Genomic DNA, 22,244 nt, shown 5'->3' on the forward strand with positions numbered 1-22,244 from the left:
GGTAGGTGCCACCACAACTAACTTGTGCCGTCTAATATACAGTAAAACTTCGTTAACACGAATCCAAAGGACCGACAAATCAGGAGTCCGTGTTAAAAGAATTCATTTTAAGTGAAAAACACAGATTTTAATAAGTACACATGTACAGCAGTACACTAATGTGTAACACACTACACAATCAATCATCTTATTGTAGTCTTATAACACTATAAAGTGATTGTAAAATAAAAAGTACTCACAAATTATGTAAGTTGCTTTCTTGGCAAAAATTCAGTCGTGGTTCGTTGATGTTCATGGGAACGATAATATTTTGTAATTTCACAACCAACTGTAATGATAGCATCGATAAACCCAGCAGTGACGTCAGATGTTGAAGCGAACCGTCCTAAACAATCCAAGGCTGTAAACATCTCCTGACGGGTAGGTGGGATGGTATCTGTATTCTCTTCCTCTTCACTTTCCTCTGATGGCCCTTGTTGCACCTCGTTCACAGCTTTTGCCACATCCGATTTCACAGAAGCACATACCACAACATCGTCGTCTACGCTAATGAATTCTTCGAAACTAATCCCAGGGTTCGCAACGTCCTGCAGAACTGTCCATTCATCAGGTGAAGTGGCATCTTTTAACTCTTGGACATCTTCAGTGTTGCTATGTCTACAGGCTCTGTTAAAGCACTTCCCTATATGATGTGGCGATACCGAGTTCCAGGCTGCTGCAATGGCTTTTATTGCGTAAAGCAGATTCCAATTTGGGGTTCCACTATTGTTTTCAGCAGCATGAATTGCAGCTCTTAAAAGTCGCTTACGATAAGCTCTCTTTATGAGAGAGATTATGCCTGGTCCAAAGGCTGGAAGCGGCTTGTGGCATTGGGTGGAAAAAACTGAACCTTTATTTTGGATAGGTTCAGATCATGAATGTTATGGACAGTACCCCTTTCCCATGTAAGAAGAACATATCTATTTTGAGTAACCATTCGACTGTTGAAACGAAGAATCCACGTGCCAAATGATGTGCCATCGATCCAAGCTTTCTTGTGGTGAGACTAGATGCAAGGTAAAGTGTCCATATTTATGTTTTTAGAACAATGTGGTTTCTCGTATCTACCGATAACCCAGGGATGAAACTTCTCACTGCCGTCAGCATTACAGCTCAGTACAACAGTCACACGTTGTTTGCTTCATGCTCCACCGTGACACTTATCACCTTGTATCCCCAGGGTGTGATACGGAAAAGATTGTAAAAAAATCCAGTTTTATCCATGTTAAACACATCGCATGAGGCATACTTTTCCCTCACTTGGTTGAATTCATGCAACCAGCTGTTCGCACTTTATTTGCTTCACCACAAATCTGTACAGATGAAACTGAATGTCTCTATTGGAACCAATACAACCAACCAGCAGAACAACGGCAGTCTTCGATGCCTTTATCTTTAGAAATATTATTTGCTTTTGACTGAATCACAGAGTCAGTTTAAGGTATGTTAGATGCACACATATGATTGAACCATTCTACCAGTAACATCTCGATGTCTCCATACTTGGTGGTACGAAGTCGTGTAGATTTGTTTCCAGAACCTGATGCCGCAGCATTAATAGTTTTTTCTCAATTATTAATAATCGTAGATAAAGTAGATTTAGGTATTACAAACTACTCAGCAATTGCTGTTTTCTTGGTACCATGGTCAACTTCATCTAGAATCTTAAGCTGTAACAGTACATTTAGAACTGTCTGTTTCTTCTTTGCCATTTTCGTGTGCTACGGTACCGATTGTAACTGTAGTTTTTATTCAGTATTCCAGCTCGATACGGCTACAACTACCAGAACACCTGTCAAATCTGGCACTGAGGACATTCCTAAATGCTGCTGCGCACACTATTTAATGTCTTATAATGTACAGCATACACTGATTGTTGAGCTGATAAATCACGGCTACCGACCTACCATACGTTAAAAATGAGTCAACAATAAGTGTAATTAGCTTTGTAGCTGCATTTCCTACATTCATTTTGGAAAACAAATATATGCTTTAGTATACTCTAAGGTCAGAAGTTTTTGTTACAGTGAAATTTAATTATGCTAGGAATTTAAACGGAGTTCGTAATTTGCCTTAACCCATAAAAGATACCATAAGAACTAATGTATTCCTGGTGGGACCAATATTTTTTTCACATGAACCGCGAGTTCGTCTTATGTGAATTCACACTAATGAGGTTATACTGTATGTAGTGCTACACAGGCATGCTTTGTAGGCACAAAGATAAATACAGGCGCCAAAACCTCTGCTTCAACAAAGATTCCAAGACTTATCAAGCGGGAAAGCACTGGTAGACAGGCACAATAAATAAAACACACACACACACACACACACACACACACACACACACACACACACACACACACACACACACACAAGCAGACATATTTAAAGGCAAAGAGTAAGGGCAGAGATATCAGTCGAGGTGAAAGTACAGAGGCAAAGAAGTTGTTGAAAGACAGGTGAGGTATGAGTGGCGGCAACTTGAAATTAGCGGAGGTTGAGGCCTGGCGGATATCGAGAAGAGAGGATATACTGAAGGGCAAGTTCCCATCTCCGGAGTTCGGATAGAATGGTGTTGGTGGGAAGTATCCAGATAACTCGGACAGTGTAACACTGTGCCAAGATGTGTTGCTCGTGCACCAAGGCATGTTTAACCACAGGGTGATCCTCATTACCAACAAACACTGTCTGCCTGTGTCCATTCATGCGAATGGACAGTTTGTTGCTGGTCATTCCCACATAGAAGGCGTCACAGTGTAAGCAGGTCAGTTGGTAAATCACGTGGGTGCTTTCACACGTGGCTCTGCCTTTGATCGTGTACACCTTCCGGGTTACAGAACAGGAGTAGGTGGTGGTGGTGGTGGTGGTGGGAGGGTGCATAGGACAGGTTTCACACTGGGGGCGGTTACAAGGGTAGGAGCCAGAGGGTAGGGAAGGTGGTTTGGGGATTTCATAGGGATGAACCAAGAGGTTACGAAGGTTAAGTGGACAGCGGAAAGACACACTTGGTGGAGTGGGGAGGATTTCATGAAGGATGGATCTCATTTCAGGGCAGGATTTTAGGAAGTCGTATCCCTGCTGGAGAACAACATTCAGAGTCTGATCCAGTCCCGGGAAGTATCCTGTCACAAGTGGGGCACATTTAGGGTTCTTCTGTGAGAGGTTCTGGGTTTGAGGGGATGAGGAAGTGGCTCTGGTTATTTGCTTCTGTACCAGGTCGGGAGGGTAGTTGCGGGAAGCGAAAGCTGTTTTCAGGTTGTTGGTGTAATGGTTCAGGGATTCAGGACTGGAGCAGATTCGTTTGCCACGAAGGCCTAGGCTGTAGGGAAGGGACCGTTTCATATGGAATGGGTGGCAGCTGTCATAATGGAGGTACTGTTGCTTGTTGGTGGGTTTGATGTGGACGGATGTGTGCAGCTGGCCATTGGACAGATGGAGGTCAACATCTAGGAAAGTGGCATGGGATTTGGAGTAGGACCAGGTGAATCTGATGGAACCAAAGGAGTTGAAGTTGAAGAGGAAATTCAGGAGTTGATCTTCACTGTGAGTCCAGATCATGAAGATGTCGTCAATAAATCTGTACCAAACTTTGGGCTGGCAGGCTTGGGTAACCAAGAAAGCTTCTTCTAAGCGACCCATAAATAGGTTGGCATACGAGGGGGCCATCCTGGTACCCATGGTTGTTCCTTTTAATTGTTGGTATGTCTGGCCTTCAAAAGTGAAGAAGTTGTGGGCCAGGATGAAGCTGGCTAAGGTGACGATGAAAGAGGTTTTAGGTAGGGTGGCAGGTGTTCGGCGTGAAAGGAAGTGGCTAAACATGCCTTGGTGCACGGCCAGCACATCTTGGCACAGTGTTACACCGTTTGAGTCATTTGGATACTTCCCACCAATACCAACATATCCGAACTCCAGAGATGGGAACTTGCCCTTCAGTATATCCTCTTGTCTCGATTTCCGCCAGGCCTCAACCTCCGCTAATTTCAAGTTGCCGCCACTCATACCTCACCTGTCTTTCAACAACTTCTTTGCTTCTGTACTTCCGCCTCGACTGACATCTCTGCCCGAACTCTTTGCCTTTATATATGTCTGCTTGGGTGTGTGTATGTGCGGATGGATGTGTGTGTGTGTGTGTGTGTGTGTGTGTGTGTGTGTGTGTGAGAGAGAGAGAGAGAGAGAGAGTGTACACCTGTCCTTTTTTCCCCCTAAGGTAAGTCTTTAGGCTCCCGGGATTGGAATGACTCCTTACCCTCTCCCTTAAAACCCACATCCTTTGGTCTTTCCCTCTCCTTCCCTCTTTCCTGAAGAAGCAACCGTCGGTTGCAAAAGCTAGAAATTCTGTGTGTGTGTTTGTGTGTTTTATTTATTGTGCCTGTCTATCAGCACTTTCCCGCTTGGTAAGTCTTGGAATCTTTGTTTTTAATATATTTTTCCCATGTGGAAGTTTCTCTCTATTTTATTTACATCATTAATTTGAACCCAACAATTACGTTTTTTATTGTTTCTGTTGCATTTCGAAATCTTTTCTATCATCTTACTTACTCTTTTTGTTTGTACAAGTGGTTTCACTTTGTATTCATCTTCCCTTTTTCCGTAATCTACCATACATTTTATCCTGCCTAATTATACTCAATAATAAGTAATTTACTTCAAAACCATAACCTAAAATTTTTTAACGTTCTCAACATTACCGCTGCTATAAAATCCACTGTTCCAAGTTTACAAACATTTTGTGTAAACTCGTGAATACTATTTCACAGCTTCAGTTCCTTTCACCCATTAAACAACCATCTCAGCTATTTCCAACAACTTTTGTTTTATTTCTACTTCCGTTTTTCCCACATAACCTATCTTTTTTTAGCAGCTTCCCACAGGTTTAAACGTTATTATTTCTTCATCAGACAATTGTTAGCCTCGTTTTAATAATCTGCCAGTACATAACCAGTCCTTTGAATACATTTACATTCAGCTTTTTCGAAATTTTTCGAGACAACACTACTACCTAACCTTTGCACCCATTGTTGTTCAACAACCTAAGTTCAGCACAGGATCAACGTAGCCCATCTCAAACCAACACTTTTTCGACTTTTTTCACACCGTTCTCTCTCCCTATATATATATATATATATATATATATATATATATATATATATATATATATATATATATATATATATAAATAAAACAGAAAGAAACTTCCACATGGGAAAAATATATTAAAAATAAAGATTCCAAGACTTACCAAGCGGGAAAGCGCCGGCAGACAGGCACATGAACAAAACACACAAACACACACACAGAATTACAAGCTTTCGCAACTGGTAGTTGCTTCGTCAGGAAGGAAGGAAGGAGAGGGAAAAATGAAAGGGTGTGGGTTTTAAGGGAGAGGGTAAGGAGTCATTCCAATCCCGGGAGCGGAAAGACTTCCCTTAGGGGAGAAAAAAAGGACAGGTATACACTCGCGCACACACACACACACATATCCATTCGCACATACACAGACACAAGCAGACATATTTAAAGGCAAAGAGTTAAGGGTGTGCGCGAGTGTATACCTGTCCTTTTTTTCCCCTAAGGGAAGTCTTTCCGCTCCCGGGATTGGAATGACTCCTTACCCTCTCCCTTAAAACCCACACCCTTTCATTTTTCCCTCTCCTTCCTTCCTTCCTGACGAAGCAACTACCAGTTGCGAAAGCTTGTAATTCTGTGTGTGTGTTTGTGTGTTTTGTTCATGTGCCTGTCTGCCGGCGCTTTCCCGCTTGGTAAGTCTTGGAATCTTTATTTTTAATATATATATATATATATATATACACACACCTCATGTTACCCTTTCCACCTTCTAATACCATGTCAACCTCACAACATCCCTACAATGACCCTATTAAATTTTATTTACATTCCCTCCGCAAACATTCCTTCACCCTAGCCAGATTACGCTCCCATATTTTATTTACTCAGGCTTGTGTGACATTTGGCATTACCCCCCAAAGGCCTCACACTTAAAGTTCCCATCTCTGGCTGCAATCCTCCGTTCCATCAGTCCTTATACCATTTCCAAACTGCACAATCCATAGCCCTCACCCGTCTAATCCTTCACCTATACATAGACTCGGCCAATGAACACACCCGTCAACTCCTATCCCAAATCAAAGTCCTCAATCTTTCCTCTCCCACAACCACACCGGCTGTTTATACCATCCTCCTACAGGCCAACCGCAAATTATAACAGCATGCCACCCTCCACCTGAAAAAACTATCCAATCTCCTGGTTTCTCACCTCCAGAAAGGCAACTCACTCACCCTCCACAACCTTTCCAACAAACCTCAACCTCCTCTCATTGCACACAGACCCAGTCTCTCCCATCTACTCAATCTCCCACTTCCAGCTCCACTCCCCCCAACACCTCAAAATTCTAGTCAACACAATCTGGAACCACAACACTCCAATTCAGTAGTTAACCTTTCCTCCAAACCTCTCTCCCAATCCGAAACCTCTGTCCTATCCAAAGGCCTCACCTTCAGCCCCACTCCCAGATTCAACCAAACTGCCCTTGTCAAAGATTTACTGTCCTACACTCGTAGTTTCTGCTGGAAATATCACTTTGCCATGAAGAAAAATAATCCTGATCCCACTCCTAATGATCCAACTCCCCAAGACACTATCCAAATTGAACCCTGCCTGGAACAGTTCCGTCCTCCATCACAGTGGGACCCACCTCCTCTTCCCCAAAATCACCCTCTCCAAACCTTCCAGGAATTTCTCACTTCCAGCCTTGCCTCTCAATCTTTCTTGAAAAACCTTAATCCTACTCCCAACATCACCACAGCCGAAGCCCAGGCTACCCGTGATCTGAAAGCTAACTGATCCATCATCATTCTTCCGGCTGACAAGGGTTCCACGACCGTGGTACTTGATCATCAGGAGTATGTGGCTGAGGGACTGCGCCAGCTTTCAGACGACTCTACATACAAAGTTTGCCAAGGTAATCCCATTCCTGATGTCCAAGGAATCCTCAGAACCTTAGGCCCCCTACAAAACCTTTCACCTGACTCCATCAAACTCCTGACCCCACCGACACCTCGCACTCCTACCTTCTACCTACTTCCTAAAATTCACAAACCCAAACATCCTGGCCGCCCCATTGTAGCTGGTTACCAAGCCCCCACAGAATGTATCTCTGCCTACATAGATCAACACCTTCAACCCATTACATGCAGTCTCCCATCCTTCATCAAAGACACCAACCACTTTCTCGAACGCCTGGAATCCTTACCCAGTCTCTTACCCCTGGAAACCATCCTTGTAACCATTGATGCCACTTCCCTATACACAAATATCCCGCACATCCCGGGCCTCGCTGCAATGGAGCACTTCCTTTCACGCCAATCACCTGCCACCCTACCTAAAACCTCTTTCCTTGTCACCTTAGCCAGCTTCATCCTGACCCACAACTTCTTCACTTTTGAAGGCCAGACATACCAACAATTAAAAGGAACAGCCATGGGTACCAGGATGGCCCCCTCGAATGCCAACCTATTTATGGGTCGCTTAGAGGAAGCCTTCTTGGTTACCCAAGCATGCCAACCCAAAGTACAGATTTATTGACGACATCTTCATGATCTGGACTCACAGTGAAGATCAACTCCAGAATTTCCTCTCCAACCTCAACTCCTTTGGTTCAATCAGATTCACCTAGTCCTACTCCAAATCCCATGCCACTTTTCTTGACGTTGACCTCCATCTGTCCAATGGCCAGCTTCACAAATCCGTCCACATCAATCCCACCAACAAGCAACAGTACCTCCATTACGACAGCTGCCAACCATTCCATATCAAATGGTCCCTTCCCTACAGCCTAGGCCTTTGTGGCAAACAAATCTGCTCCAGTCCTGAATCTCTGAGCCATTACACCAACAACCTGAAAATAGCTTTCGCATCCCGCAACTACCCTCCCGACCTGGTACAGAAGCAAATACCCAGAGCCACTTCCTCATCCCCTCAAACCCAGAACCTCTCACAGAAGAACCACAAAAGTGTCCCACTTGTGACAGGATACTTCCCGGGACTGGATCAGACTCTGAATGTTGTTCTCCAGCAGGGATACGACTTCCTAAAATCCTGCCCTGAAATGAGATCCATCCTTCATGAAATCCTCCCCACTCCACCAAGTGTGTCTTTCCGCCGTCCACCTAACCTTCGTAACCTCTTGGTTCATCCCTATGAAATCCCCAAACCACCTTCCCTACCCTCTGGCTCCTACCCTTGTAACCGCCCCCGGTGTGAAACCTGTCCTATGCACCCTCCCACCACCACCACCACCACCTACTCCTGTTCTGTAACCCGGAAGGTGTACACGATCAAAGGCAGAGCCACGTGTGAAAGCACCCACGTGATTTACCAACTGACCTGCCTACACTGTGACGCCTTCTATGTGGGAATGACCAGCAACAAACTGTCCATTCGCATGAATGGACACAGGCAGAGAGTATTTGTTGGTAATGAGGATCACCCTGTGGTTAAACATGCCTCGGTGCACGACCAACACATCTTGGCACAGTGTTACACCGTCCAAGTTATCTGGATACTTCCCTCTGACACCAACCTGTCAGAACTCCGGAGATGGGAACTTGCCCTTCAGTATATCCTCTCTTCTCGATATCCGCCAGGCCTCAACCTCCGCTAATTTCAAGTTGCCGCCACTCATACCTCACCTGTCTTTCAACAACTTCTTTGCCTCTGTACTTTCGCCTCGTCTGACATCTCTGCCCGAACTCTTTGCCTTTAAATATGTCTGCTTGTGTCTGTATATATATGGGTGTGTGTGTGTGTGTGTGTGTGTGTGTGTGTGTGTGTGTGTGTGTGTGTGTGTGTGTGTGTGTGTGCGCACACGAGTGTACACCTGTCCTTTTTTCCCCCCTAAGGTAAGTCTTTCCGCTCCCGGGATTGGAATGACTCCTTACCCTCTCCCTTAAAACCCACATCCTTTCGTCTTTCCCTCTCTTTCCCTGTTTCCTGAAGAAGCAACCGTTGGTTGCGAAAGCTAGAAATTCTGTGTGTGTTTGTGTGTTTTATTTATTGTGCCTGTATACCGGCGTTTTCCCGCTTGGTAAGTCTTGGAATATATAAGTAACGACTGCAGTGTAAGTAACAACAAATAGCACCCTCTTGTCATTGTTTTGCTAATGAGAAAATTCCTCTCTCTGTTTTATTGTAAGCGGCGGTAGCTCGCACAAAAGCAGTTTGTGCCACGAGTGGTGACAGGTCGTAAACACTCATTATCAGAATGCGACAAACAGTGCATGACACAGTACAATAATGCATTTTCAGCTTTGAGTGATGTTTAACACCTGTAACAAAGAGAAGGCACTTATCAGATCAAAGCAAAATAAGCAATCCATTCAAACCAGATGAAGCAGATGGAAAAGGTAGGGTACCCGTACAAATACGGACGGAGCGCCTGACGCATAGCAATGGCTACCTGGTAAAGCTTAACTGCTAAACTTACAATTCGAACCAAACTACTGTAGCTGTATCTTCATCCATTCGACCTAAATTGTGTCTCACATTACTATAGACCAACTTTGTTTCGATTTGGATGTGCAGTCTACAATTTTTCTTTCCCCTTGAATTTCGAGTCTCAAATTTCAGTTGCGCCTTAGATTCGGGAAAATTTTTTTTCCTTGATCTCGAGTCTCATTTTTCAGGTGCGGCTTAGATTCGAGTAAATGCGTAAATTCAATATCAAACTGGTGATCACTATACTAATCCTTTTGTGAAAGCATTGCCTAACCAACAATGTAGGAGAGAGGCCGAAAGTGTGCATGTCGTCATTGAATATCCAAAGCTGCACACAGAAAAGACGATATCTAGTGGCTACCACCTCGAGTGAAGAGCGACAGCCAAGCTACAACAGCAGAACCAGATGCTCTTTAGTGGCCAAACACCTAACTATTCGTGTCGAAACGGATGTAAGTGGAAGTTTTATTATTATTTGCTGAGTACACCTAGGATTTTAAGTTTCTATCAAAATAATAAAAACAATATAACTCAGGTTTTACACTAAGGGGTTAAGTAAACATTAATGTATCGGGTGATCAAAAAGTAGGTATAAATTTGAAAACTTAATAAACCACAGAACAATGTACATACAGAGGTAAAAATTGACACGCATGCTTGGAATGACATGGGCTTTTATTGGGGGGAGGGGGTAAGAGAAAGAACAAAGTTCACAAAATGTCTGGCAGTTGGTGCTGGACAGCAAAATGTCAGTGAATGTGAATGACAATCGTGTATAAAAGGAGCTGTAATGAGAGAGAGTATTAGATGCGTCAGCAGTCGCAGCTTGTTGGTGTTACCTGAAAAGGCACTTTTAGTGAAGCTGTATTATCAAAATGGGGAACGTGCTAGTTCAGCATTACAATCTTATCACCATAGGAAGGGGATTCAAACGGATAAAGGTCCGTTGACAAATGAAGCTGTGGCAAGAATGATTTCCAAGTTTGAAGCCACGGGTTGTTTATTTGATAGACCTGTAGTGGCTGACCGAGCACAAGGCGTAATGCTGCTGAGAAAGTTCAGGAACAAATGGAGACTGTAGTGTGTTCGTCTGTGCACGGGGAAGTCAGCGCTCGTGCAGTCGCACGTCGCACCGGCATTCCGTACACTGCTGTTTGGTTGGCACTGAGGCGTACCCTCCGATGATAGCCGTACAAAATCCGTCGGCATCGTGAACCGTTACCTGGCGATTTAGTGAAGCGGAGGGCATTTGCGGTGTGGGCGTTTCAAAAGATGGCGGAAGGTGACGATTGGTTGAGTAATGTGTTGTGCACCGACGAAGCTCATTTCATGCTCCGAGGGTCTGTCAATGCCCACAACTGCAGAATTTGGGCTACCGAAAATCCTAGAACTGTCATGGGAATTCCATTGCACGACAAGAAAGTCACGGTATAGGTTGGATTTACCACATCTACCGTTATCGGGACTTCTTTCTTGCGTGGTTCTGGTTTTGTAACTGCTACCGTGACAGGTGAGAGGTAGGCCGATATGTTACAGAATTGCATGATCCCGAGCCAGGCTGATGAACACCCGCTGGAATGTACGATGTTTATGCAGGATGGCGCTCCACCCCATAGATGCATGAAAGATCTCTTGCGCGTCGTTTGGTAACGATCGTGTGCTCAACTGCCACTTTCGTCATGCTTGGCCTCCCAGGTCCCCAGACCTCAGTCCATGCGATTTTTGGCTTTGGGGTTACCTGAAGTCCCAATTGTATCGTGATCAACTGACATCTCTAGGGATGCTGAAAGACAACATTCGATGCCAACGCCTCTCCACAACTCCAGACGTGCACTGTAAAGTGCTGTTCACAACATTATTCCTTGACTACAGCTATTGTTGAGGAATGATGGTGGACAGATTGAGCATTTCCTGTAAAGATCGTCATCTTTGCTTTGTCTTATTTTGTTATGCTAATGATTGCTATTCTGATCAGATGAAGTGTCATCTGTCGGACTTTTTTTTAACTTTTGTACTTTTTTGGTTCTAATAAAACCCCATGTCATTCCAAGGATATGTGTCAATTTGTACCTCTCTATCTACATTATTCTTTGATTTATTCAGTTTTCAAATTTATGCTGACTTTTTGATCACTGGTTAGTACTTACCTACTGAAGGTGGAATGTTTAGTACTATTGACAGACTCACATAAAAGGAAAAGTAATCACATTACCCTCACTTTCGGAACTACAAGTTACTTCCTCGAAGAGGATAGACATGTGGGTCAGACAAGAATAAAAACATAGAGCAGGCCACTTCGAGCCGATGACATGGGGAGTCGGCAACCAGAGCAGAGCAGAGCCGCATCACTCACTTACCGCATGGGAGACCTGTGCCACGCCCAGGCCGGAGCTGCCCCCGCCACCCCCGCCGCCGCCCCCGCCATAGTCCCCCTGCTCGAGGAAGGCGGCCAGCAGGTCGCGCAGCTGCGGGTGCGAGCCCACCACGCCGGGCTGCATCACAATCTGCAGGTAGTCGTTGAGCATCTTCATCCTCTTCTCCAGCACGGCGCGCTCCATGTTGTGGAACGTCTTCTTCCCGGGGAACGTCAACTTGCCCAGGTCCCCGTACTGACGACAGTTTGAAGTCGCAGCATTACTGTCAAATTCCACGTGTACATAAATCACAGGAGATTTATCAGTGTAAGTCATGTGACCGACGTCCCAGGTGCGGGAATAGCCTAACATGAGGATCTGATAGACTGGGCACCTACAAATTTCTTCGTCCTTATAAGGCTGGAAACTGAGGGCCTGATATCAATTTCCTAAAGCACTAGGACAGAATCCCCATAACAAAAAATTTAAAAAATGCCTTTGAAGATTATAAGAGTCCCAGTTGCTGTCAATTACAAAACATTTTCATTTATTAACACAGTGCTCGATAGCTGAGTGTGTAATGGAGCAGACTCACAATCGTAAACTCCCTGCTTTGAATCTCACCGGCAGCAAAACCTTTCTTACTTATATTCAAATTCCATTATTCATAAATAAATAGAAATGTCAATAAACAAATAATGAATAATAATTTTTAATAAAAATAACATCTACTTTTAATAATTACTCGCACAAAACTGTGGCTGTAGTCATTTAGTGGGTAGAGCACTAGATTCCAGCTCTGAGGTCTCGGGCTGAATCCCAGAAACAGGACGGGAGGTGGAGGGGAGGATATTTTTCCTCCTTCGAGTCTCTCCAGGATGGCCGCAGCTCGGCTCGGTATAAAATGAGTACCAGTATCTTTCCAGAGAGTAAAAGGCAGCTGGATCAATAGGTCTACCACCATCCACTTCCTATTGCTGCAGCAAAGGAAGGCTGTGCTCTCCCTGAAGACACACCAGTAGCCCAGTCACCTACTTGCGCCGCAGACTTTCCCTTTTAATTGCAACAAAATGCCAATATTCACAACAGATTAAAATTGGGTGCAAAAATGCAAAATGTCAAATAGAAAATAAAATGTTTGTTTATTTCTAGAGCTTAAATAATATTATCCATGTACATAATTTTGTTAACACTAACTGCATTTTGTATATGACCTTACCGAACTTTAATTTATTTGCATACTACCAATAATAGTATGGTATTTTTAGTAAACAATTATAAGTAAATATCTGTGATTAACATTTGTACTGGAATTTGAACAGAATTATTTTTAAAAGTTTGCTACCATCAAAATTTCTCACAGTGACTTTACAATGACATAACTGCTATGCTGCACGCTCCACTAATGACAACTGTTGTTAACTCACAAATCCCTTACACTTAACAATCTTTGAAGATTCATATAAATTTTAAAAAAATAAAAATAAAACTGCTTTTTAAGGGGACTATCCTTCGGGTCCCACTGTGAGATCAAAAAATTAATTTTAAGTTAAACAATTTTTAAAAAATGGCATCATGAAGATGAATTTAGAGCTATTAAAAATTTGGAGGCCTCATGTTACATAGGGCACTTGTTATACATATTCAAAGCAAACACAAAAGTAAAACACCTCATTCACCAGGAACAGCAGAAGTAATATCTCTGTTCAACCAACATTTTAGACGTGTATACAAAAATTATAATTAGTACCGTTAACAATTCTGGAAATTCTCACGGGTGAAGAACAGACCGCATTTAGAAAAGGATGATCAGTCACAGACAATGTATTTACTCGGCAACAGGTAACACAGAAAATACAAGAGTATGACCTGCAAATGCACACAGCATTTAACAAAGTGAACAAAAACAAAATCTGGGCAATGGTGGAAAGCAATGGATATATTAGGAAATTAATAAAGGCAGTACAAGGTACACACACAGGATTAAACATTATAATAAATACAGATGAAACAAGAACCAAAGAAATTTTAATAAATACAGGAGTAAAACAAGTGCAACCAATATCGTCATCCACTCTTTTTAAGACTAGTATTCCAAACTGGAAGCAAGACATACAAAAGGGTGTTAAAATGTCAAAAGACAGCATGTTAATTATGCAGATGATGTCTTGATAATGCAAGATAAAGATGATGACTTACAATGTGCACTGTTCGGCTGAAATAGCTCTGTAAACAATATGACACTGAGATTTTTAAAATCGAGACAGTAGTAATGGCTCTCTGGGGCAAAGATATGGTTCAATCAAAACTAATTATTTGGGAATCAAACAGCAATAAAGATCTAGACATAAAATTTGGTAGATTTGAAATATATGTGGCACCATTTATAATGTGTTTAAAAACCACACAAAAAATGAGATTTTTTTAACTATGGTCCTTGCAGTATTTTTTAATACTGGTTACCTACAAAAAGTGCACAAATTAAATTTCTAAGAAGAACAAACGAGTAAAATGCTACTCAAGAGTTAACCACGTAACAAATGACACAATCCAACAAGAAGCAAAACTAGAGGTATTGAATCTATAATAACCAAATACTGTAACACTTGGCGTGAGTGCCTACAAGGAATGGATAGTAAACGATTTCCAAAACTAGCCTGAGCTTATAAGCTTACAATTGGGAGAGATGTTGGAAGTTGCAAGAAGAGAGAGGCAGAAAATGGGTGAAGAGGCTCAACACCTAATCCACCATATGTAGTAGTAGTAGTAGTAGTAGTAGTAGTAGCAGCAGTAGCAGAAGAAAAGTAGTGCTTCCAAAGGATTGTGTGTTTTGCAAGCAATGCTTGACCTGCTACTGGCTCACAAGGCCTAAAATTGCATCACCAGAGCCAAGACGGCCTCACACCCTTCCCTGCCCCAACATCTCTAGAATCAAAAAATGTTGAGAAATAAACACTAGAATGGGGCACTCACGATTCCCATTGTAACTGCCTCAGTGCAGGTGAGCGCCACTTTGCCACCGTTTACAAACTTAGCCACTTTGAAAATGCTTCCACCCTCAGTCAGAAAGCCGACGGTCGCACACTTTTCGGTACCGTATAAATCTCTCCGTTTCGACATTACGACATCTCCACTGTTTTCCGTGTCTGCCCCGACACGTTTTAGATCCTCTCCACTGCGAGTGCATCCACCGGCAGCCTGTTAGGCTTACTGCACACAGTCGTCATACGTAGGTGGTGGTACTATTGACGTGACCGGACCGTGTATCTTTGTTGAAAAATGACAGTATTACCAGGTAAATATTAAACTACTAATAGCATTGAAACAGCAGCTACAAAGTAAAACTGAGGAGACAGCAGAATTTTTCAAAGTAGCAGCTTCTTTACTAACTTACTCCAATAAGCTTAGACAGCAGAAGCGTAAATAGTGCCAAGTAATGTACTGACAGTTTACTGTTAATACAGTATACAGAACGTTACAAAAAGGTATGGCCAAACTTTCAGTAAACATCCCTTACACACAAAGAAAGAAAATATGTTATGCGGACATGTGTCCGGAAACGCTTACTTTCCATGATAGAGCTCATTTTATTACTTCTCTTCAAATCACATTAATTGTGGAATGAAAACACACAGCAACAGAACGCACCAGCGTTACTTCAAACACTTTTGTTACAGGAAATGTTCAAAATGTCCTACGTTAGCGAGGATACGTGCATCCACCCTCCGTCCCTGATGCGCTGATGCAGCCCTGGAGAACAGCTTATTGAATCACAGCTGTCCACAATACGAGCACGAAGAGTCTCCACATTTGGTACCAGGGTTGTGTAGATGAGTGCTTTCAAATGCCCCCATAAATGAAAGTCGAGAGCGTTGAGGTCAGGAGAGCGTGGAGGCCACGGAATTGGTCCACCTCTACCAACCCGTCGGTCACCGAATCTGTTGTTGAGAAGCGTACAAACACTTCAACGGAAATGTACAGGAGCTCCATCATGCATGAACCACATGTTGTGTCGTACTTGTAAAGCCACGTGTTCTAGCAGTACAGGTAGAGTATCCTGTATGAAATCATGATAACGTGCTCCGTTGAGCGTAGGTGGATTAACATGGGGCCCAATCGAGACATCACCGACAGTGCCTCACCAAATGTTCACAGAAAATCTGTGTTGATGACGTGATTGCACAATTGCGTGCGGATTCTCGTCAGCCCATACGTGTTGACTGTGAAAATTTACAAATTGATCACGTTGGAGTACATACTGACGAAACTAAAATGACCTCTAGCATGGAAATTAAGCGTTTCCGGACACATGTCCACATAACATCTTTTCTTTATTTGTGTGTGAGGAATGTTTCCTGAAAGTTTGGCTGTACCTTTTTGTAACACCCTGTACAGATTAAATTTTTTAGAAGAACTAATGGCTCCAAACTCCCTAATCAGAAAGGTGCAAACGCTATATTGAGGTTGCTAAAGTTGCGCACAAGGGTGTAATGGCAGATCAGACTGGTTTCGGACAGAGGGAGTTGGGCAACAGTGAAGTGCACCTCCCGTTTATTTTTTACTGCACGTATCAATGCGAGTGTAAATAAAATTGAAGAGATAGGAAATGGTGACCTCAATGCTTTAGTCTTTGCTGATGACTTAGCTATTGGGGAGAAAAAGAACTGGAGGTACAATGGAGATTAGATGCCTCGAACTCTAAGTTTAAACTTACCAGCTGACAGGAAGCAGGAGCAAAACTAACAATGATTACGAGCAGGACATCACATGTATCTATCCATTCTGAGAATGCTAAGGGTTTTCAAATGCCATTTTAGGTACAGTAAGGTGTTGCATTCTTCGTGTTTCCATATTTTCTCCATTATCCATAGGATGGATACAAGAAATAACTTGGGAGTGCAGGGTCTGTCCCCTGAAGTTCCTCGAATGATTTTTGGTGGTTGCCAACACTCACAGGCAGAGTGTAGCTTCAGGCACAGAAGTCGATGGGTGGGTGGGGGGGATACTCTTTGAAATGAGACCAGTGTTACTTACGTGCAGGCAGTTGTTGGGGTACGGTCGTGCTCCATACAGAGGCACCTACTGCACCATTGTAGAGCAAACAATGGACCAGTTTTTGGAGCAACATTATGCAATCAAGATCTGTTTGAAACTGGGAAAAATGAAGCAGAAATGGGAGGAAATGCTTCAGAAACGCTACAATGATGGGAAAAGAGGTTCCAGGAAGTTTGGTAGTCTGTTATAGAGGACAACCACTCGGGACGCTTGTCGACATCCCAATGGACGAGTTGGTGCAAAAAGTGCATCAAGTTGTGGATGTGGACAGGTGGTTAACTGTTCGGACAAATGTAGAGGAGCGTGGAATACCCAAAACAATCATTCACCGTACTCTAACTGAGGATCTTCAAGTGAGGAAATGCCACACGAAAATGGTGCTGCAAGTCCTGACGTGTGAAATGAAGGAACAGTTTGTCTAAGTACCAGAAACTGCATTAGCACTACAAAACAGACCCAGAATTTTTTGACAGTGAGATCACAGGGGACGTGACATGGATTTTGGATCCCAAAACAAACTGTCAGAGTGGCAAGTAGCACACAAACGTGATAACTTCACGGATTGGGTTAAGTACTGGCAGTGCTGCATGCAGGCGGGGGAAGAATACTTTGAAAAGTTTTGCAAAGACTGTACATTGATAATAAATGATTTAAAAAAGATCATTCTTGGAACTTTTAGGACAGACCCTGTACATACCGGATTGAAACGGTGGGAAAAAGAATTTTACGGCCCAACTTTACTAGAACGAGGCATCGGCTGATGGGACACACTGAGGAATTGTGAATTTGGAAATTAAGGGAACTGTGGAGGGTAAAAATTGTAAAGTAAGACCACAGCTTGGCTGCAGTAAGCAGATCCAGAAGGATACAGGCTGCAGTAGTTATTCAGAGGCGGAGAGGCTCACAGAGGACAGAGTAGCGTGGAGAGCTGCAACATACCAGTCTTCAAATTGAAGGGAAAGACAATGTCCACGAAGTGGGCACGACACTCAGACACTATCATCAGTTACGGGGGCGCAGGAGAAGAGTAAGCGGGCCCACAGCACTCCAGCACCGCCTCACCTTGTCCTTGATCTTTGAGTGCAGCTCGTGGAAGTCCGAGTACCGGCGGTAGACGTGCCACTTGTCGACGTGGCCCGTTACCTCGTAGCGCCGGGACACGGACACCGCGTAGATGCCGTACGTCTTGCCGCGGTCATTTACGATGCCTGTCACATTTAATTTCAGTTAGTCTTACATGGGCTTAAAAATTTTACATCCGAGACACTATTACTCGCACAACAATAGCTGTAAACTATGAAAGTAAAACTATTTTTGGAACTGTAAGGTAGAGCAAACTGCCTATTGGCTTCTGTCTCAGATTCTTCAGCCGATGTTCGTCTGTGGATTTTACTTACATTTTGCCAGCACGAGTGGCTGGCATTGACAAAGCTTCATCCTCCAGTGCCGTCGGTGAACAGCCACTGGCGAAACGTCAGTAAAATCATCAGATGGAATTTGGCTGAAGAACCCGAGACAGAAGCCAATAGGCTGTTTGTCAATAAGAGGCCATGAAAGCCTTAACAATTTTGTAAGGTAGAAGTTGGGCAGGTAGTTAATAAGACTACAGCAATACCATCTGTATTTTGTACTATATTAGAATTCTAATTCACAATACACTTTTACTTTTTCATTAAATGACTTTTTCAGATATACATCTCATTTTTTATTTTACTACTTTAACCTGTCATTAATTCATGTGGACATTTCCCGCCAGTCGTAAGCTTGCACAAGACATAAACATAATATATAATAATTAAAGTTCGGCACCTCTTCATTTCGTCTGGAACAGGCAAGAGTTGTAAAAGAGAAAAAATAGGAGATAATGAAGCAATTAATACCTGACATCTTTTTTGGACACTTAATGACAAATAATTCCTAAAAACTAAGTTTAGAATATTCTGATCAAAACTTTATTATTCGCTACTTCATTATCTACCTATCAACTTTAACCGCAACATTATTTCTGTCAAAAACACTTTGTTTAAAGAAAAATAGTCAAAACTACGACACAAACAAAGAACGCACAGATCTAAGGCTGTAGAAAATTTGAAAGTAAAATTGAAATTAAATTAAAAGGAAATACCACAGTTTGATAACATTTAAATTCTATTTTGATCCAGCAGCCACTAAGAATTAAGACAGAAAGGAATTACAGACACTAGCTGTGAACGGCATCCATTTAAAGCAATTTTGGGAGGGGGGATCTTCCTCTGCATATGTTATGAGTGTTTCTCTCTTTGGCTTTGAGAGCCCACGTCTGACATACATATAACAACACTGGAAAAACGTAGCTTTCGAGTGCTTCCATTTTGAGCCTCCTATTCACGGTTACATCTAGCAATATGAACTTTAAGGCCCAGAAAGCATTCCAAACTATGGAAACTCTTCGTTTTCTTTCTCTTTTCATTTTGTTGTTAAAGGAAATTATTTTGCCTAGGTGTACGTATTGTGACACATACATTAGTTCTGTTCCTTCAAGATATATTGGGGTTTCTAATACATTTTTCATTACTTGCATTTTAGATTTGTTCATTGTGAGCCCTGACATCTCACTTTCTGTGTTAAACTCCTGGAGAAACAATTGCAGTTCCCTGGAAGTTTTCGCAAAGTGCCAAAATAGTACGCGCAACTGCGATTAACATGGAGTCTTCACAGCACAGTGGTAATGTGACCAATAACCAAAAGTTCCCAGGTTCGGGCCCCGGTCCGGTAAACACTGCCACTCGTCACTGCCAATTCCACATTAAGTCCCAACACCACTGACATAGATAATTCCTTCCCTTCCCTTTCCTTTCTTTTCCTTTCTGCCCTTTCCACCTTCAATTTGCATTAAATGAATAATTTATTACGTGAGCAGAACAACTATTGTTCCATTCACATAGGCTGAAAACCTGCAACCTTTTAGTCAATGATCCCAATCTACAGCTGTCTTGAGTGAAGACGACTATTAAATTATTTTAAACTTTTTAGCACTTGTCTTCCCTACTGAAAACATCCCATGTGACACTGATGTCAGATTTAGTAGAAAGACACTGTTATAAAACTGAAATTTATGCAACATATTAACATTATTGTGATTTTTTTTTTTACACATTTGAAATATTTTGAAAGTAAAGCTTAAGCCTTTTTCCAATTGGTTAGCTCCAGCTTTTTGCCAGATGCGTTATCAGAAGGAAGAGTTTCAGTACGAATCATTTTTTATCATTTCCCAAAATATCTGAATTCTAATTTATACACTTTTTCATGTACTCTGGTCAATATTGGAAACAATCTTTTTTCCTTGAATATATTTTGAAAAGCTTCAACAGCCACTCCTGCTGACAAAAATCCCCATTCAGGTGATAATTGATCGAATATTGGCAGACACATTAATATTTTTGTCTGTTAAGTAAGTAGAAGTTTTATGGACAGTACGGCATCTGGCATTCCAACAATAAAGAAAGATGTTCTTTCACTGATGACTTATGTGGTGTTAGATATCACTCTGGGGGACTGATAAGTAATGCTACGCTTATCACTCCAACGAATGACCCTAGCAAATCATAAAACTGTATAATAAACTATTACACAGGAGAGTGCAACTATTGTGTGAATTTATTATTTTTACTGAAAATCCAATTGACGAAACAGCATTCCTACATGGGAAACAGCAACTGCTGTAAATCGAAGACCATTTCTAAATCACTGGGTGTCAATAGAACGTTATAAATGAATACCTCTTCACCTGCAGCATTCATAAAAATCAAGTTCTACACTTCCAGTTCTCACTTCTGCAAATATACACCAATTTGAAACCAAAAGTTATTACTAAACTATTGGATCATAGCAAATGCTTTGATGCTTTTTTAAATTATGAATTAGAGTAATACATCCATAATCCACAATACATCTAAAATTTAACTGTAAAAGATACGCTTGATTTTTCAAAAATAATAATTTGACTACGAGAATACATTGTATGAGAAGAGGATTAATTGGACCATTAATTGTTGGATTTTGTGAGAAGTATCTCAATGTGTTTTGGAGAATTTATCTTCTATTGTTTCATCTCAGTTTTCACAGTTTCAAGTACGGCTGAGTTTGAGCATGACCCTAACTGTTTACATCACAGTTCCGAGAATCTCCGGTTCTGCCCTACCTTTTGATCGGATTACAATATACTGACTTTTGTTGGCACTATATCCACGAGCTGCCTTAGTGTCTGTATGGCACTGTGGATTTTGAATAATAAAAATAACTGTGAAACACAAACTAAAATATGTCACACATAACAATTGCAACAAATTAATAAATAAAGAGTTTGCAATCATGTTTCGGTCAAATTCTCGAGCTTTCACCTGGCCTGCGGTCTAGTGATGTCTGATGGTACTACCTCCAAGATGGGTACTGTCACTGCAATTTATTCTCGCAATAGGAATTACCATCAGTTGGTCATGATACACTGAAGAGCATACGTCGCTGCAGTCAGCAACGCCTGTACAAGACAAATGTCTGCTGCAGTTGTTAGATCAGTTACTGCTGCTAAAATGGCAGGTTATCAAGATTTAAGCAAGTTAGAACACAGTATTATAGTCGGTGCACGAGCAGTGGGACACAGCATCTCAAAGATAGTGATGAAGTGGAAATTTTCCCGTATGACAATTTCATGAGTGTACCATGATCATCAGGAATCCAGTAAAACATCAAATCTGTGACATCACTGTGGCCAGAAAAGGATCCTGCAAGAATGGGACCGATGACGACTGAAGAGAATCATTCAATGTGACAGAAGTGCAGCCCTTCTGCAAATTGCTCCAGATATCAATGCTAGGCCACCATCAACAAGTGTCAGCAAGCCAACCTTTCAAGAAAACCTAATCAATATGGGGTTTTGGAGCTAAAGGCCCACTCGTGTACCCTTGATGACTGTATGACACAAAACCTTAAGCGTCTCCTAGGCCCGTCAACATCGGCATTCGACTGTTGACGACTGGAAACATAAAACATATTGCCTGGTCAGACAAGTCTCGTTTCAAATTGTGACAAGCAGGGGACTGTTCGAGCTCGTGGAAGCTCTGTAATTGTGTGGTGCATGTGCAGTTGGAGTGATATGGGACTCCTCATATGTCTAGATATGACTGACTGGTGACACATACATAAGCATCCTGTCTGATTCCCTGCATCCACTCATTCCATTGTGCATTCTGACAGACTTAGGCAATTCCAGCAGGGCAATGCAGCACCCCATATGTCCAGAA

General features: G+C 42.3%; 1 protein-coding gene across 7 annotated transcripts in view; it reads right to left on the reverse strand.

The window, feature by feature from the left end:
* The window catches only part of LOC126295142 (sorting nexin-13-like), a 324,588-nt gene that overhangs the window by 85,288 nt on the left and 217,056 nt on the right, over positions 1 to 22,244 (reverse strand). For all 7 annotated transcript variants that reach the window (XM_049987428.1, XM_049987425.1, XM_049987427.1 and 4 more), the window contains 2 exons: positions 18,028 to 18,173; positions 11,914 to 12,165 (listed from right to left, as the gene is read on the reverse strand). In XM_049987428.1, the coding sequence (XP_049843385.1) occupies positions 11,914 to 12,165; positions 18,028 to 18,173 (398 nt within the window). The remainder of the gene's footprint in view (positions 1 to 11,913; positions 12,166 to 18,027; positions 18,174 to 22,244) is intronic.

Source organism: Schistocerca gregaria, chromosome 11 (assembly GCF_023897955.1).
Source record: "Schistocerca gregaria isolate iqSchGreg1 chromosome 11, iqSchGreg1.2, whole genome shotgun sequence".
Classification (NCBI taxonomy): Eukaryota; Metazoa; Arthropoda; class Insecta; order Orthoptera; family Acrididae; genus Schistocerca; species Schistocerca gregaria.